Source organism: Anguilla anguilla, chromosome 6 (assembly GCF_013347855.1).
Source record: "Anguilla anguilla isolate fAngAng1 chromosome 6, fAngAng1.pri, whole genome shotgun sequence".
Taxonomy (NCBI): Eukaryota; Metazoa; Chordata; class Actinopteri; order Anguilliformes; family Anguillidae; genus Anguilla; species Anguilla anguilla.
This window is the reverse complement of record NC_049206.1, coordinates 44,297,238-44,316,046: the sequence shown is the minus strand read 5'-3', so window position 1 is coordinate 44,316,046 and position 18,809 is coordinate 44,297,238. Positions and strand designations below refer to the sequence as shown.

The 18,809-nt window shown below is 50.5% G+C and overlaps 1 protein-coding gene across 3 annotated transcripts in view; it reads left to right on the top strand.

Moving 5' to 3' along the window:
• The window catches only part of ino80 (INO80 complex ATPase subunit), a 36,593-nt gene that overhangs the window by 15,787 nt on the left and 1,997 nt on the right, over positions 1 to 18,809 (top strand). For all 3 annotated transcript variants that reach the window (XM_035421761.1, XM_035421759.1, XM_035421760.1), the window contains 21 exons: positions 186 to 281; positions 1,098 to 1,157; positions 1,303 to 1,530; positions 1,781 to 1,898; positions 2,124 to 2,209; positions 2,416 to 2,583; positions 3,005 to 3,138; positions 3,610 to 3,677; positions 3,843 to 3,936; positions 4,038 to 4,215; positions 4,317 to 4,457; positions 6,149 to 6,374; positions 11,482 to 11,609; positions 13,339 to 13,433; positions 13,856 to 13,928; positions 14,364 to 14,522; positions 15,001 to 15,103; positions 15,873 to 15,961; positions 16,047 to 16,208; positions 17,061 to 17,220; positions 18,234 to 18,449. In XM_035421761.1, coding sequence (XP_035277652.1) covers positions 186 to 281; positions 1,098 to 1,157; positions 1,303 to 1,530; positions 1,781 to 1,898; positions 2,124 to 2,209; positions 2,416 to 2,583; positions 3,005 to 3,138; positions 3,610 to 3,677; positions 3,843 to 3,936; positions 4,038 to 4,215; positions 4,317 to 4,457; positions 6,149 to 6,374; positions 11,482 to 11,609; positions 13,339 to 13,433; positions 13,856 to 13,928; positions 14,364 to 14,522; positions 15,001 to 15,103; positions 15,873 to 15,961; positions 16,047 to 16,208; positions 17,061 to 17,220; positions 18,234 to 18,449 — 2,782 coding nt within the window. The remainder of the gene's footprint in view (positions 1 to 185; positions 282 to 1,097; positions 1,158 to 1,302; positions 1,531 to 1,780; positions 1,899 to 2,123; positions 2,210 to 2,415; positions 2,584 to 3,004; positions 3,139 to 3,609; positions 3,678 to 3,842; positions 3,937 to 4,037; positions 4,216 to 4,316; positions 4,458 to 6,148; positions 6,375 to 11,481; positions 11,610 to 13,338; positions 13,434 to 13,855; positions 13,929 to 14,363; positions 14,523 to 15,000; positions 15,104 to 15,872; positions 15,962 to 16,046; positions 16,209 to 17,060; positions 17,221 to 18,233; positions 18,450 to 18,809) is intronic.

Below are 18,809 nucleotides of genomic sequence, written 5' to 3'. Positions count from 1 at the left end.
TGGAATTTTTGCCGGAACGCGAAGAGCCGCGCGGTGTCAGTCCGCAGGAAGCGCGGCGGGGAGGAAGGCCGGCGCTTCCCGTTTCCTCCCCCCCCCCCCCCCCCCCCCCCCCCCACCCCCCCACCCCCCGCGGCGGCCGCGCACCTGCCGCCCGATTAATCCTGTCCCGTCCTGTCCTTCCGCAGCGGGACAACATCTGGGGCCCCTTCTTAATCATCTCCCCCGCCTCCACGCTCAACAACTGGCACCAGGAGTTCACCCGCTTCGTTCCCAAATTCAAGGTAACCTCGGCGACCGGGGCCGCCGCCCGGTCGGCGGCTTTGTGCGCAGAATTTCCCAGCCTGTGGTCGGTTATGGTTCGAGCGGTGAAGCGTTCGAAGAAGCGCTGGGGAAGGTTTGCCGTTGGTCGAAGCTTCCTGGGGAACGCGCGCGTGCTAGCAGCTGTTGGTGGAGCACAAAGGCCTCAGGGCTTTGGCGTTTTGATAAAAGCCGACGGAGTGTAGCACAGTGGGTAAGGAACTGGGCTTGTAACCGAAAGGTCGCAGGTTCGATTCCCGGGTAGGGCACTGCCGTTGTACCCTTGAGCAAGGTACTTAACCAGCTTCAGTATATATCCAGCTGTATAAATGGATACAATGTAAAATGCTATGTAAAAAGTTGTGTAAGTCGCTCTGGATAAGAGCGTCTGCTAAATGCCTGTAATGTAATATAATGTAATGAAAATGAGTTTGGCAGATAAATACAGTCGCTCGTAACAGCACAGGTTGGTGCGCCAGGCATGAGATTGCAGTCAGTGTTTTATCAAGGGCTCTCATTTACTGCCATTGGATGAGTAGAGATCATCTTACGTGTTCCGATTGGATTATAGTTTTGTTTGTGAGCTTTAGCACCTCTGGAGGAATTCTGTGTTACTGCATCACCTAGGTTTGAATGAATTGTATCAATGCTGTAGACGACACTGGTTTGCTGTGTGCTTATTCTAACTATAAACTTTCTTTTGACAAATATTCTTCATTGACCTGTGACCCCACCCCCTGGGCACTCTGATATTAAATTCTGTGTTGGATGATTCATTCCATTATTATTTTGTCCTTTAGGTGTTGCCATACTGGGGAAACCCGCATGACCGCAAGATCATCCGCAAGTTCTGGAGCCAGGTACGGTGATCTAGTGTTGATATCTTTAACATGGTCGTGCTTGCCTAGTCCATTTTCCCCCAGCCTCTGCTGGTAGATTGACTTCGAGTTGGGTTGAATTTCAGTGCACTAACAAACTCCATTTCCCACGTTCCTCTGCCGGTAGAAAACCCTGTACACTCAGGATGCCCCGTTCCACGTGGTGATCACCAGTTACCAGCTGGTGGTCCAGGACGTGAAGTACTTCCAGCGGGTCAAGTGGCAGTACATGGTGCTGGACGAGGCCCAGGCCCTGAAGAGCAGCACCAGCGTGCGCTGGAAGATCCTGCTGCAGTTCCAGTGCCGGAACCGCCTGCTGCTGACCGGGACGCCCATCCAGAACACCATGGCCGAGGTGAGCGACCGCGCCGCCTTGACCGCAAGCTGACCGGCCTGCTGTGATTGGTGACTGATCTTTGCCCCCTATTGATGTCCACTCTGCAGTTTGAATCATTGTGGACCTCAAGGATCAATCATGGCCATGCATGTTGATTAGTGCAATGGAACGCTATCCATAAAACTATGTAGAAGACTTACGGCTCCTCAGATTAAGATTTGTGGTTTCCATGTGACTCAGCATGGTCCGCCTCGCTGTTTCTCTCCAGCTGTGGGCGCTGTTGCACTTCATCATGCCCACGCTCTTTGACTCCCACGAGGAATTCAACGAGTGGTTCTCCAAAGACATCGAGAGCCACGCGGAGAACAAGTCTGCCATCGACGAGAGTGAGTGTCTCGGTTTGAGCTGGAGTCTGACTGTGGCTGCCGCCCGAATCTTCTCTTGTAATGAAATTGAATATGCCCTGCCACAAATTTGCTGAATTGTACGGAATTTATCTGTTTATCTCTATGTACCACCCTGTACCGCATAGTGAAAGATAAACTGTAGAGAACCTGTTGATCTGTTGCTAAGCTGCTAAGCTTCATTCTCCTTTCTGTTTTCTTACTCAGACCAGCTCTCTCGCCTGCACATGATACTGAAGCCCTTCATGTTGCGGCGGATTAAGAAAGACGTGGAGAACGAGCTCTCCGACAAGGTACTGGCAAAAACCCTTCACCGTTTCCCACAAAAAAGCAAAAAAAAAAATGTAGCGTGCTTTTCTCTACGATAGGTGATATCTGTCCTGGAAACCTTTTTGTATGTTTTAATGAGCTGATTTAAAATCGCTCTGTGGTTTCACAACTTTTGTACCAATCCTGAGACCCAACAGCTGTTGATGACGTGCATCCCCACTCCCTGCAGATCGAGATCCTCACGTACTGCAGCCTGACGGGGCGGCAGAGGCTGCTGTACCAGGCCTTGAAGAATAAGATCTCCATCGAAGACCTGCTGCAGTCCTCCATGGGGTCCACCCAACAGGCTCACAGCACCACCAACAGCCTCATGAATCTTGTCATGCAGTTCCGCAAGGTAGGGCCTCTTCACGTAGCTCCGCAAGATAGGGCCTCCTCATGCAGCTCCCACTGATAGGGCCTCCTCACGCAGCTCAGCAAGATAGGGCCTCCTCACGCAGCTCAGCAAGATAGGGCCTCTTCGCGCAGCTCCGTATGAAAGGGCCTCCTCATGCAGCTTCGCAAGAAAGGGCCTCCTAATGCTGCTCCGCAAAGGAGGGCCTCCTCATGCATTATTCATTTGAGGAAGACATAGTTTCTGTAAATTGCTCCTGACAGTAATTCCTGACAGATTTAAACATCGTTGATTTCCTAGGACCCCAGTGTATGGACTTCCTTCAAAATACAGCTGATTTCAATAACCACATGACAGCATGGAGCAGCACGGTCTGCGTCTTTGACCTATATCATGTGTCTTCGTCTTTGTCCTTGGATCGTAGGTGTGTAACCACCCGGACCTGTTCGAGCGACAGGAGACCCGCTCGCCGTTCCACATGTCCCTCAGGCCCTACGTCATGTCCAAGTTCCTGTTCCGCCAGGGCCTGCTCTCCGCCTGCAGCCAGTGGCGCACCAGGTCAGGTGGCCGCTTATACCGCTGTTGCCTCTCAGTCCTCGGCGCGCGGCAGCCGTTTTCTCCCAGTCACCCTGCGTGTGTGAACACATGCTAATCCCCTCTTTCTCAGAACCTTTCTTCATGGAAATCACATTATTTATTTTCTAAATCTTTCTTTCCTAAATGTTACCCACATTTAGTCATACAATTTATATGCTACCCATACAAAATGCATGTCATGATTTTCTGTATGTTCAGGTTGGTTTTATTCAAAGCCTGTTTTTTTTTTACTATTTCTATACTTTTTTAGTTGCTTGGTTTTAAAATGCCATTAAAATGGATTAAGATTATTAATTACTAATGGTAATGTGTAACATTATAACCACATACCTCTAAGCACCTCTGCCTGAGTTTGGCTTGTGAGAGGATGTGTGCCGTTAGTACAGATAATAATACAGGGAATAATGAAGTTTTGGGTGTATCTGTTTGCAGACTCCTGCAGGTCCTGCTGTCTCCCTTCTCCCCCCAACACATACAGCAGTCTCTGTTCCACAGGAAAGGTGAGTCTTGCGCACACACGCACATGCACACACACACACACACACGCACACATACACACGCGCGCGCACACACACACATCCGTCACACTCCTGCCCCTCGGCACCCTCTCACGCCCGTCCTTCCTGTCCATCCGTCTTTCGTTTGTCCGTTCGTCTGTCCCCCAGGCAACGACGAGGGCAGCTGCTTCTCCTTCCTGCGATTCATCGACGTGTCGCCGGCCGAAATGTCCAACCTGATGCTTCAGGGGACCCTGGTCAGGTGGGTGCAGTGCCCTACACGCGTCTGTCCTTTCTCAGTTTTAGCACGTATGACCCCTGACCCCTCTGCCCCGCCCACCTCCCTCTCTCTCTCTCTCTCAGGTGGCTAGCCCTTTTCCTGACCCTGAAGTCCTCCTACCGGCTCCACCAGCGCCGCCTGTGGGCCCAGGGCGGAGACGGCGGGGCGGGGCCGTCGCGGTACCTCTCCCGCCGCGACCTGATCCTCTGGCCCGACTTGCCCACCTCCTTCCCCAGCACCCAGCACAGCTCCGTCCTGCAGGTGGGTCCCCCGGCCCGGCCCGGCCCGGCTTGGCCCGGCCCTTCGGAAGCCCCGCCCTGACCCCTGACCCCTGACCCCTGACCTCTGACCTCTGGTTTCAGGACCTGGTGTTCGCCCGCCACCGGCCCGGCGTGACGGGCCACGCGGACGTCTACGTGCACCGGAGACGGGCGGCGCCGTCCGGCCCGCTGCCCTGCCAGCCTACGGAGCCCCCCAAATTCCTCTTTGCATCCGTCCCAAGGGTGAGGTGTGGGTGGCCGGGTGGGAACCCAGTACTGTTCTGACAACCCCGTTGTGATATCCCCTAAACTCACACCCTGTCTCTCTTGACCCTTTGGAGAGTCTTTTTTTTTTCGGACTACATTTTCAAAATTCTAAGTTGGTAATCTAGAACTCCATAGTTTTCCATTACCAGTAGTGATTGTTATAGCCTCATTAGACTATTCATTACAAATGTGATTAGAATGAACATTCTAATGCTGATGTAACAACCGCTACTGGTAATGGAAAGCAATTGAGTTCTAGAACACTGACTGAAAATTTTGTAAAAGTATTCCAAAAAAGCCAGCTCTCCAAAGGGTTAAATGGCTCCCAAACCAACGCCTGTGACATTCCCGTTATAATAGCTGCCATTTTGGCCTTGCGTTTCCTTGCTGGATTCCTTTACCTATGGTGATTCTAAGAGTGACTGCTCTGTGACCACTAATGGAGCTCAGCCTCTATGGAGTTCAGAAAAAAATATGAATCCATGCAACAGGATATTAATCATATATGGAAAATTGAAGGATATATAATTTACTTACTAATGAGCCTTAGAGCTCTTTAAATCATAGCCAGTTTAATGAGGTCCGGACTGTAGAATAGGAGTTTTTAATGACCTCGGCTGTCAAACGCTGTTCAGAGAGGTGGCTGCAGAAGGGGCTCTTGGTCCAGACAGACTCAGGAGCTGTGAGCTGGGCTGTGCCCGTGGGGGTCTGGGGGGGATTGGGGGGGGGGGGGGCTCCTGAACTGTGACGTCCTCGTCTGGTGAACGTGCAGCTCAGGAGAGCCCCCTCGCCAGCTCCAGCAGCGTTTAAACAAACAGCGCACAAAGGCACAAAAAAAACACAAGCCCCCCACCGTCCTCTGTGCTTCTGTTCTCCGTGTTTATGCACCCCCGCTGCTCTCTGGACCCGCCGCCTCTGCGGTCCTCAGGCCGCCCCGTCTTCCAGTAAACACACGTCATCCGAGCCGCCTTTATACACTTTATGTGACCTATAACTGTGTGCTGCCTCGGTTAAGTACAACAGTCTGCGGACGATAAAGTCATTGGGTTTGACTTGCTTGCTGGGACCTGTGGAACTCCCTCACAAAGTCTCTTCTAGGATTTGTTTTCTGACGATTCCGTTTTGCATCTCAATGCAGTGTGCTGTTCAGTCGTGTCCCAGCAATGCACCGGACCCCCAGTGAGAAATATGCTTCTCCTTCCACCAGTGCTAGCCATCTGCTCTAGTACTGCACAACCTGCAGGGATTCTTAAATCTGGCCCTTGAGGTCATTAGTGCCGCTGGTTTTAATTTCTACCTGATAGTTACTTGATCGATTAGCCACTGATCGGATAGAGGTTTAACTCACCCGGTGTCCCAAGTTTAAGTGAGTCCTGATTAGAGAAGAACGAAAACCAGCAGTACTGCTGCTCTTGAGGGCCTGATTTGAGTTTCCCTGAGGACATGAAATGGTTGTCGGTTTGCGAGCAACTGGCCGCCCTTCCCCCGTGGTGATACTTGCATAGGTGTCTAAGGTGACCACGGTAACCGGAGCAGCACAACTAGCGATCACACATCGGGGAGATAAAGAAGTCCATTCAAAATAAAACGAACGAACGAACGAGCTAGAAAGCGCGTCGGGCGCAGTTCCCGGGTTCTGACGGCCCTCCTCTCCGATTGGTCGGCAGGTGACGGGGGTCCCCATGGAGCGCTACTGCGCCGACCGCAGCGCGGAGTACGAGTGGCGGGCGGCCAGGGACGGCGGGAGCGTGGCCGCCAAGCAGTGCTTCCTGTACGGGACCCCCCAGCTGGCCGCCACCTGGGCCGCGCGCTCCCAGGCCTTCTTCCCAGAAGCCCCCGGGGGAGTGATGGCCATTTACCCCCGACATGGCTGGTCCTTCATCAGGATTCCCGGTATGACCTTTGACCTACTCTGTGTCTGGGGCTGGTGTTGGGGTTTTTTGTCTGAAAATAACAGTATGACCTAGAGCAACGGTACTCTAAGCACCAGGTAACTTCCAGATGCAAAAAGGTTGGACAGCTTAACTTAAGACCGTTTGTGACTTTATACTGTTTTACATATACCTTAAGTATGTTTATTATAAACCACTGGTTCTGAAAATTTGTAATAACGGGACTAAAATTATAAATGCTGTTTAATATTGAGCCCTAGCTTAGAAATTTAGTACTTTTCAGGGACCTGTCAAATAGACATTCTACAGACTCATTCCAGGACCCCCCCATACACTTTGACAGCCTATTTTGGGTCCCGACCCATAGTTTAAGAAACACTGGTGTAAGCCAGTTGAGTGATATAGCAAGCAGTCATCATTCCAGACAGACCACGGATCGCAGGACAGGAAGTGAGGTAGCCGTATCAGGCCCAGGCCATGTGAGAATGTTCTGGGAACTCCACTGAGTGCGAAGGAGCACAAAGAGAGGAAGTTTAGCCTGAAAGCTGCTCATTGTTTCAGAAAGCGCTGGTCTGAGTCAGTGAGCAGAGATGCTGTTTCAGAATTACCCTGTCATTACTGCCTCCGTTTCCCTTTCATTCACACCTGGGGCATGCTGGGAATTAAGTGATGCAATCTTGGGCTCCTCCTTATACTATTATACTATTTTCACTCAAGATCTTACAGCCCAACCTTATATTATTCTCATCGAAATTTTACGGCCCAACGTTATGCTGTTCGCGCCAAGATCTGACAGGTCAATCTTACATTATTCTCACCAAGGATCTTGCAGCCCAACCTTAAACTATTTTCACAAAAGATCTTACAGCCCAACCTTATACTGTTCTCTGAAAGATCTTACAGCCCAACCTTATACTGTTCTCAGAAAGATCTTACAGCCCAACCTTATACTGTTCTCTGCAAGATCTTACAGTGTGTTCCTGCAGTTGAAATGCTGGTGTCAGGAGCCTTCTCTTCATTTCCGTGCTCTTTTGGTTAAAAACAGAGTGCATAGATCTGAGGAATTCAGTAACTGCATTCAGAAAAGATCCATACTTAATATTTTTAGTTACGATGAGTCTAAAAGATTCAAACATTTTGGCGTATTGCCCTCATCAGTGGTATGGTGCTGTATGCTGGTTGCACTGTTGTATACCTAATTCTGTAGCTTCACCACAGGTGTACAAACTACTGCCAATCGTGACCTCTTTTTCAGGTAGGGTACATTCTGACAGACACTGGTTCTAGGATGTGAACAGTGAACTATGCTGAGATCCGCAGTGTGTGTGAACTATGCTGAGATCCGCAGTGTGTGTGAACTATGCTGAGATCCACAGTGTGTGAGAACTATGCTGAGATCCACAGTGTGTGAGAACTATGCTGAGATCCACAGTGTGTGAGAACTATGCTGAGATCCACAGTGTGTGAGAACTATGCTGAGATCCACAGTGTGTGAGAACTATGCTGAGATCCACCGGTCTGAACCGTGTGGTGTGTGAGAGACTCCTGAGAACAGCTCGGAGGACTCGTGTGCGTGAGACTGTGGGAAACTCTCTCCCCTTCCTGCCCTCTCAAAGAAAAAAACATTTTCGGCTAAATAGCAGGAAACGTCCAGAGACTTTTGATATTAGTAAAATAAGCAGGGTACATAACTGTTTACAGTGTCTACTGTGCGGCCTTCACACGAGCCCTTCTGAATGACATGAGGCTGATCAAAGGGTGATTTACGGACCTGGGGGAACCATGTTTCTCCTGCTTTCGCTTAGAAGTGAAGCATAAATTCTTTGGCCCAAACCCGAGGTGGAACATCAATTATTATTTTTTTTGCATTCATAAGATTAAAAATATACTTCAGATCAACCATTTTCTGAGAGTGAGCCATCCATTTTGGTTACGATATTTTGTTTGCCAGTCTTGTTCGCATTTTGCTAACTGCACAGTTAAGCAGGACACTGTCGGTGTTGGTCACTGGAGACCTTGCTCCATTGCAGCTCTGATGTAGTAACATATGTCTGGGAAATTGTAAGGCAGCAAGACTGATAAGCTCCTGCATCTCCGCTGTTCAGAGTGTGGTCTGATGCAGAACCACCTTTTTCAAAGCTTGCAGATGACCTTATAGGGGTGAGCGATTTGTTTCCCAGCATGCATTGTATGGTGGGAGAAGAGGTAACTCACTACATTGCAGTTTGGGTCGTGGTGGGAGGCCAGCTGCTCCCTTCCCTCTTGTCAGTTTAGACCTGGTTCACCGGATGCTGCATTTGCCGGTGAGGTAGTTAGACCAGTGAAATCTGCATCCTCCTTTGAAATGAAAGCCACAACCCTGAGCTTAATATGAGGTGGGGTTTGGTCATATTATGGGACTTTGAATTTGAGAACACCAGCCTTTTGGCCAGAGGAGAATGGGTCCCCCCTACTGTGTCTGGTTCCTTCTAAGGTTTCTTCCGACTTGTCTTTCTGTGAGTTTTTCCTTCTCGCTGCCTCCCACTTTGCTCTATGCGGCTTTTGGGCCAGGGTTATTTGATTGGATTTGATCGATTGCCTTTGTGCACCTTTCTGTTATGCTGGATTCCTGGGAGTGGCCAGCAGGGGGAGCTGCAGCGCCGCCCCTGCACCAGCCCTCCGGGCCGAGCTCCTCCTGTCCCCCTTGATCCACATCGACTGTGATCCCTCTCCCCTTTACTCATAGCCAGCGCTTCTTCGCGTTGAACTCAAGCGTGCACGATGCAATAAAGTGCGGGTGGCTGAGAAGACCCCCGAGTCTCCATGGGCTTCACGGCCTGGGTGTTCCGCACTTGGCAGTACTCTAGTTCGTCTCCGGTTCTTTCATCCAGCTCGTCTCTGCTAAGAGGCGGTGGATGCAGGAGCCGGCATTTTGGGGGTCGGAACCACGGCCGTCTGGAACGGGGATAACATAGCGCTTTCTCCCCGAGGCCTCGGACCCAGAGGAGTTCCGGTGTGATTTCTCACAGCTCGGGGTTCCCAGGAACCAGGAATGTTAGCCGCGGCCCTCGCGTGCCAGGTTCCGAAGGGAAAGTGACCGCGGCACGCCCCGGGTTTTCGCGTGGGAAAGATCGGGCGGGAAAGCCGGAACGCGAGCCGCGCCGAGAAACGGATTCGAACCCGACTCGCTCCGGAAACGCGGCGGACCTGGAAGCGGCGAATATAACCTCGGCGACCGTCGCCGCGCGCAAGGACGCGCACGGTTTGCGTGCGAAGCGCCCTGTTTGATTACTAGGGCATGTGCACGAAAGCTTCGCCGTTGCACGCGCTTCGAAAGTTCCGTCCCCACAATGCCCCAGTGATTTTCGTGCTACATTTTGACATGGCGATGATTGCAGACATTCGTTTTTTTACAGAGTACTTATGGGGCTAAGTGCCTGGGGAGGTTGATGAACTGAAGTGGGTCCAGGGGCCGTTCCGGCTGCTTAGCAGTTCCCAGAAAGCCCGCAAACACAACCGCCTGTGGTCTTGGACTTCTGTCTGTTAGAGTTTTACATTTTCACATAAATCTGCCTTATAATGTAAATCAAAGTGGAATCAAAGCCAAAGTATGAGATTTTTTCCTAAACAAATAAACTGGTATTAATCACAGATGTCTGTGCCATTGCAAAGCCCCCACTCCCAAATAACAGTTTGTAGAGCATTGGGAATAACCAATCGATCAATACATTTTTTACATATAAAGCGAGTTTTCTAAATAATTTGCCACACAGTATACTCTGGCCTAAACCCCCCACTGAGCAAGCCAGAGGCAGTGGCAAGGAACTTCCTGGAGGACATGTAGGAAGAAACCTTGGGATGAACAAGTCTAAGGAGGAGTCTTACATCTTCTAGTGATAAGAGATGCCTGGTTTTAGCAAAAACATTTTTTTAACGCTACTGATATGTCAACAGCATTGTAAATAATGCACTAGAATATGGTTTAGCTTCTCCCTCTCAAAATGAGGGATGAGCTGTGTGAGAGAAAGGGCAGGCATCCCAGGGTGCCGAGTGGCAGTGGCACCTCTGGGCTTGCCTCGTTCCTAGCAGACCTTGATGGTAATTGGACTGTTCAATTAAATTAACCCGAGCAGTAGTGCAGTTGGGTGGCGGTCAGTTGGGGTAATTAGCTGGCGACTGCTCCATGCTGGTTTTTTAATTGGGTCACCCTTAGGTCACAAATGGGTTCTGGCTGCAGGGGATTGGATTACAGGCAGGGGATACTCGCTGGAGGTGGGAGGGGCTGCTCACCGGAGGAGGGAGGGCCTGCTGGCTGGAGGAAGGAGGGGCTGCTGGCCGGAGGCGGCAGGAAGGGTGCTTTTGTGTTGCATGTTACCATGGCAATGGGTGGATGGGGCACTGAGTATCTCCAGTTCTGGGCAGGGCCTTGCAGTGGTACACTCTGTTTACATCCTTGGCTGTTAATATGAGGCCTGTCTTACAATTAAGGCTAGCTAACTGTCTAACTGGCTAATTTGATATGGCTTGCTAGCACTACTGATGAATGTTAGACTAGCTTGCTAACAAATTCCCTTTCACGATTTGTTTTGGGTATTTCAGGTATGTTAAAATGGTCTACATTTGTCCAGCTAGCTAGGTATTACCAATGTGCTTCATGCATTTTTATGAGTAAAAGTGTAGCTACTGTAGTTGAAGCTAGTTAGCTAACTTAGCATCTAACTTCATAGCCATTCTTGCTAGAAAAATGCATGGTGTTTGCATACTTCATAACATGTTACAGTTTCAAATCAAATTACTTGAGCTGTGAATTGGTCATATCTGGTGTGCCAAGTTAAGGTTGAAATGAAAACCTGCAGGACGGTAGATCTCCAGGAACAGGGACAGGCAGCCCTGACCTAAAGGGGTCATCAGGTGTGAGACCTGAGGACCGTCTCATCCCTTGTACGAAAAACTCTCCAGCCCTCAGTGGCTTAGACCAGGAAATCGGTATGTTTTTAAAGGGAAACAGACTGGAAACTGCCATATTTGTAGCGCTAGCTGGCGGCGCTAGCTGGCGGCGCACGCGGCCCTGTTTAGCGGTGAGGGGCGGGGCTTATTCATCGGCGGTGCCGTCTCGCTCTGCGTTCCAGACAAGGAGACTCTGATCACGGACAGCGGGAAGCTGCACACGCTGGATCTGCTGCTGACCCGGCTGAAGTCCCAGGGCCACCGAGTCCTCATCTACTCCCAGATGACCCGCATGATCGACCTGCTGGAGGTGCGGACGCACGTGCATTTACACACACACACACACACACACACACACGCGCGCGCGTAAACAAATATAAACACACTCACACGCACATGCATGCAGGCGCATATTCACTTGACGCATACATAAACAAACATAGACAAATACACACACACACGCACATACTTCCCATGCGCTTGCTGCAATCACACGTACGCACACGCTCTTGTGCATGCATTCATGCAGAAAAATGCACACACACACACACACTCGCGCTCACACTCACACAGGTATGAGATGCGATACGCAGAGAATCGCTCTTAACAGACGCTGTCGGCCAGTTTGTTTTTTTTTTTTACCCACTGCAAAACTGTCCTAGACCCCAGATTAGAGAGGGAAAAAATGCATGACTCACTGGAGCCAGCGGTAATGAGTCTGAAGGGGACAGTCAGTCATTCAGCTCCCATTTATTTTAAGAGCATAAACAGGTCTGGGGCGGAGCCTATGATTGACACGTAAGTTGATTGAATAAAAAAAAAAAGAATTTTTTCATGTTAACAAAACACTTTCTGTATCAACATTGGGTCAGCAGGCTGAGACTGCACAGCTGCAGCCAATCAGAGGTTATATTCTCAAATAGATGCGAAGAGGTCGGAAAAGAGGTTTTGTTATTTTGGCGCGCGTAGCGTTTTCAGTGAGATCGGTTCAGTTTTTTTCCTTCGGCGTTGGCATGTTGTGTTTCTGCATCCCGACGGTTGGCAGAAAGAGATAGAAGACTTATCGGTCTGTTTCAGACATTGCCGGTCTGTCGGCTGTGAATACTCCTGGTTGAATTATCCTGAATAAAACCTCATGCCACTGTCCACTGATAAGCAACAGGTTCTCCAAAACAACTTTTTTTTTTTTTTTGCTCCTTGGAGAGATTATGTCACTTTGATTCTCTTGACGTCAATCTGGTATATTTTATGTTTTGTGGTATTTTATTGTGGATTCTTTGACCCTGTCAGGGTTTGAGTCATTTTATGAGGCCAGCTAAAACCACAAATCAGTCCGTGTGTACGATTAATCCTTCCATCGCTAAGCAACACATCTCTGCTGGCCACTACGGAGACAACTTGGGCGTGGCCGGACCGTTGCTACGGGTGGGCCTGAGTTGGCAGGGCCCGCCCACTGATAATGCTGTACTCCTCCAGGAATACATAATTTCATATAAAACTGCAATCACAATGCCCCCCCCCCACACAGCCCACAGTCCTTGATTGCAATCTCCCCCATGCCCCTTCCTCATTCCACGATCGCAATCTCCCCGTGCACTTACACGCAGTGATGTATACTCTCATATATGTACATTCACCTTGCTGTACTTTACACACATATTTTACTCACAGTGGTGTATATTCACATGTATGTAGATTTACCTTGGTTTACTAACACACATATTTTACTCAGAGAGGTGTGTATACTCACATATGTACGTTCAGCTTGGTGTATTTACACACATATTTTACTCACAGTGGTGTATATTCACATGTATGTAGATTTACCTTGGTGTACTAACACACATATTTTACTCAGAGAGGTGTGTATACTCACATATGTACTTTCAGCTTGGTGTATTTACATACATATTTCACTCACAGTGGTGTATTTGGTGGCTTGAGCTACTGCTACTCTGTATGTTTGTTAGAAGGGGCAGGGGAACGCCACAGTGAATTTGCTCTCTAAGCCCCTCTCTCCCCCCCTCTCCCTGTCCCAGGAGTACATGGTCTACCGGAAGCACACCTACATGCGGCTGGACGGGTCTTCCAAGATCTCGGAGCGCCGGGACATGGTGGCCGACTTCCAGAGCAGGTGAGCGGCCCGGCGTCGGTCGAGCGGACGCTCCGGTTTCACGAAAGCCGGGATCCCGCAGGGAAGCCGGGGCGGGGAGCCGCGCGTCTGTCTCCGTTTAGCCTGGGCGGCCCGCGTGCGTCCTCCCGTTCCCGCCGTCTCCCTGGCATGCGGCTCTTTAGCTCGTTAGCGCTCTTTAGCTCGTTAGCGCTAAACGAGCGCTATAGCGGCTCGTTTAGCGCTGCTCACACGCGGGGCTGTTCGGCGCTCACCAGCGGGCCGCGCGATTCAGTTAAACGGCGCGGACGTTTTCCCGAGCCGAAGGCCCCGCTGGGTTGGGCTCGGCTCAGAGGGCGACTCAGCGGCCAGGGTTGCCCGTCCGTCGGAATGTTTTCTTCTCTCACTCCTCCTTCTCTCCCCCCCCCCCCCTCCTCCCCCAACAGGACGGACATCTTCGTTTTCCTCCTGAGCACGAGGGCCGGGGGCCTCGGCATCAACCTGACCGCGGCTGACACTGTGAGTCCCGCAGAACCCGACCGCGCGCAGAACGCTGAGTGGCCAGTTATAACCGCTATAGTTTCCCTTGACCGTGAATCATTGCTGCTTTTACTCTCCAAGTCGTGCTCATAACTAATGGTCACTGTGACAGTCTGAATTCCTATGTGTTTTTTTTTTTCATCGGACACAGTTACAGGAATCATAGTTAGATTTAACCCTCTGTGCCAGGTTGCTTGGACACACACACACACACATGCACACACACACTCACACACATGCACCCATGCGCACACATGTACACTCACACACATGCACCCATGCGCACACACATACACACACACGCACCACACACACACGCACACATGCACACACACACACACACACAGACACACACTCGATATCACACGTCACAGGGTGCGCGTGCGTGTGACTGACGGGGCTCCTCCGTCGCAGGTGATATTTTACGACAGCGACTGGAACCCCACGGTGGACCAGCAGGCCATGGACCGGGCCCACCGGCTGGGCCAGACCAAGCAGGTGACGGTGTACCGGCTGGTCTGCAAGGGGACCATCGAGGAGCGCATCCTGCAGCGCGCCAAGGAGAAGAGCGAGGTGAGTCGCCCGGGCGGTCGATCGGCGGTAAGGCCGCGGTCGGCAGTAAGCCAATGAAGAGGCAGTCGGGCGTGTAGCGGTCAATCAGCGGTAAAGCCGCGGTCAGCAGTAAGCCAATGAAGAGGCAGTCGGGCATGTAGCGGTCAATCAGCGGTAAAGCCGCGGTCCGCAGTAAGCCAATGAAGAGGCAGTCGGGCGCGTAACGGTCAATCAGCGGTAAACCAGCGGTCAGCAGTAAGCCAATGAAGAGGCAGTCGGGCGTGTAGCTGAGGACGCTAAAGCGGCGTTCAGGGGTTCGTAGCGGTCCACGAGAGCTCTGCTAATAATTGCGTAACGGGCCATTGAAGACGCAATCAGAAGCGTTTTTTACGGTCTGTCGAAACTCTGGGCCTGGGCTGTCTGGTCTCTTTTTGAGTTACCTCCCTCCCTAAATGAATCTGGGCACGTTTCAGAGCTCCCTTGCCCATCTCCCTCGCAGATCCAAAGGATGGTGATTTCGGGGGGGAACTTTAAGCCGGACACCCTCAAGCCCAAGGAGGTGGTGAGCCTGCTCCTGGATGACGACGAGCTGGAGAAGAAGTGTGAGTGATCTCATAGTTACAGAGGCCTTCATAGTGAGAGTAGTACATGTGAGTAATAGTGATAGCAGTAATAATGATAGTAATATAGCACTGGTAGTAGTGATGGTGAGTAAAAGCAGTAATAGTGATAGTAATGACTGTTGTGATAATAGTGACAGTGATAATAATGACAGTAGTTACAGTGTATAATAGTGATAGTGGTGACTGTAATACTGATGATAATGATAGTGGTGACCATATGTGATTGTGAGAATAGTGATGGTACTGACAGCTTGTAATAGTGATAACAGCGATAGTGGTGACATTGCCTAATAGTGATGATATTGATAGTGGTTACAGTGTGTAATAACGGGAATAGTCACAGTGTAAGAGTGATAGCGGAGACAGTGTATAATAGTGATAGCAGTGTGAGTGTATAATAGTGCTAATAGTGATAGCAGTGACAGTGTATAATAGTGATAGCAGTGTGAGTGTATAATAGTGCTAATAGTGATAGCAGTGACAGTGTATAATAGTGATAGCAGTGTGAGTGTATAATAGTGCTAATAGTGATAGCAGTGACAGTGTATAATAGTGATAGTATAATAGTGCTAATAGTGATAGCAGTGACAGTGTATAATAGTGATAGTATAATAGTGCTAATAGTGATAGCAGTGACAGTGTATAATAGTGATAGTATAATAGTGCTAATAGTGATAGCAGTGACAGTGTATAATAGTGATAGTATAATAGTGCTAATAGTGATCGGGGTCGTGTGCTCCTGCTGCAGTGCGTATCAGGCAGGAGGAGAAGAGACAGCAAGAGGAGTGCAGCAAAGTGAAGGACCGGAAGAGGAAGAGAGAGAAATACGCAGAGAAGGTAAGGCGTCTGCTGGGGGCTTTCACACAGGCCGGGCCGGCCTGTAGCAGACAGTCACGCCCCCTCTGTCCCCCCCCCCCCTCAGAGGAAGAAGGAGGACGACGTGGACGCCAAGAGGAGGAAGGAGGGGGTGAACATGGTCATCCCCTTCGCCCCCTCGGCCGATAACTCCAACCTGTCCGCCGACGGGGACGACTCCTTCATCAGCGTGGACATGGACTCCGCCATGCCCAGCCCCTTCAGCGAGGTGAGGAAGAGGAGCGGCGGGGGGAGGAGGGAGTCAGGTGCAGGGGAACTCCAACAGGGACACGCAATGACAATAATTAGGTGTTCTGCATATACTTACTATTCCATAAATACTTATAATAGCTATTAGAGTCACATTACGAAGAACATCTATCACCTATGAGGAAAAACAATATAAAACATTTCCAAGCCATATCTCTTAGAGGGAAGTCAGTGATATTACAGCCATGGCTAGAGTCTTTATTTTAGCACGTAAATGATTGTTTCATTAAACGGTAGGGGTTTCGGTACCCTGGGAGTGTCATGCTTCCGTTATTTAAATGAACAATAGTCACAGTTGCAGTGAACGAGCCAAAGTCACTAACACGTTAACAAAAACAGACACGCGTACAGTAGAGACACTGGGGAGTCACGTGCAGGATTCCCCTTAACAACTCTTTAGCTTCTCTCCTTAAGGACCCAGAGAGTGCAGGCTATTTCAGGTCCCTGCTCCACAGAATGGTGTTTCCCACAATGTACTCTAACCTGTCCTGTGAGCCAGAGATTCTGACCAGTTAATCACATTCCTTAAGAGCAGGACAAGCGAGGTAACAGGCTCATTACCCCAACCACCTGGTTTCCAGAAAGCACAGGGGGCCTGGTAAACAGGAGAGACACACAGATGTCCCAGGACAGGGGTTGTGGGTGAATTTTGGGGAAACACAAGGCCTGGCTAAAATCACACGGAGGGTGAAGTCGTCAAGACGCGTTGCGGTCCTTAAAACGGGGCAGCTGGCTGTCCTTCGCGGCTCGACCGTATTTTAATTTTTTTTTTTTTTTTTTTTTTGAACGGCGGCGCTGCGCGTCCCCGCAGATCTCCCTGAGCAGCGAGCTGCAGCCGGGCTCCATCCCGCCGGACGAGTCCAGCAGCGACATGCTGGTCATCGTGGACGACCCCGTCTCGTCCGCCCCCCAGTCGCGCGCCACCACGTCCCCCGCCTCCGTCACCGGCTCCGTCTCCGACACCATGAACGGTGAGAGTCGCGCCCTGGAGTCCCCCCGGGGGCCGGACGCCGCTACAGCGCCCCCTGCAGGGGCACCTTCACCTTCACAACGCCAGATGAAGAGATGGACGCGGTGTTCGAAACACGATTTATTCATAGGCTGCCATGGGGGAATATACAAATTACATAGATACAAAGTGCTCGCAGGTGAAAGTTAAAAAGAACTAGACCTCATTGAATTAAGAAGCACATTTACTTGGAATGGCCCTATAGTATGACAGACTGAATTCGGAGGGCTGTAGCGGACTGTCTGTCTGTGAGGTCTCATTCCAAATTCTGTTTTCTCTGTATAATGTAATTGATATCCTCGCACTGATAGCATCAGAACTAGCCAGACCTCATTTTGTTAAAGCTGTTGCAGTTGTACTACAGTGAAAGGTAGAGGGAGTTCTAACACGCTGTTTGAATCAGCCTATTTTGGATCAGTAATTTTCTTCCCATATTGTGGCACTATAGCATGTTAGCCATCTTCTCAAGTGACTCAATGCTCAAGGTTGCTTAATGTTTGAATTAATCGTGTGTCATGAGTGTCTTGGACAGAGGCGGAAAGTCCAGGGGTCAGATGGTAAAAGTCCTGCCCTGTGTTTCTTCCGCCCATGAGCTCAGTCAGCTGATTTAAAAGAATTATAAGAATTGTGGTAATTAGCAAATCCACCTGATTGGAACAAACACTGGGGAGGGACTTTCTGAACCTGTATTTTCCTCCACTGGTTTGAGGCTGTTTGCATTTTGGAACAAAAAGGAGTGTAGATTTGAATACCTGTGAGGAGGGTAAAGACTTGAGCCTTTGAAAAATGGCCTTTTTGTGGATTGTGGCAATGACCGCTCTGCCATTTGAATGCGATAGTAGCAGTTGTAACGGCTGATCAGCCCTGAAGCTTGATTGCGGTTTACAGTCACGTCATTGGTCAGCGCTGAGTGTGCTGCTCTATGTAACGCCCCCCCCCCCCCCCCCCCCCCCCCCCTCTCCGTCCCTCCCCCAGGCGTCTCCACGCAGGACACCTCCAGCCCGGGGCGGGGCCGGTCCGGGCGGAGCCGCGGTCGGCCCAAGGGCTCCGGAGGGGGCGGGAAGTCGGGCGGGAAGGGGCGGAGCCGCAAGTCGACGGCGGGCAGCGCGGCCGCCATGGCGGGGGCCATGGCCGGGGCGGCGGCGGCCTCCGCGGCAGCGTACGCCGCCTACGGCTACAGCGTTTCCAAAGGTACCGGTTACCCCGCCGCACCCCGACTGCAGAAAACCTGTCATCGCCGCTAGCGTCCTCCCAGAGCCTCGTGCAACCACAACTGCATATTACTCTCTGTGTGAATAGTCATGTGTGCAAGAGAAATTACCATCGGGATGCACGTAGCATTTAAAGGCCACACCAGTACTGTGACACACATACTGTAACACCCTATATTGTAACACACCAGTACTGTAACACCCATATTATTGCACACAGACTGTAACCCGCCTGTTGTGACACACCAGCAGAGCAGCAGTCATGCTGTAAACAGTCTTGTCCGGTCTCTCTCACATACATTTAACACGTTATTTAACACACCGGTACTGCAACACCCAT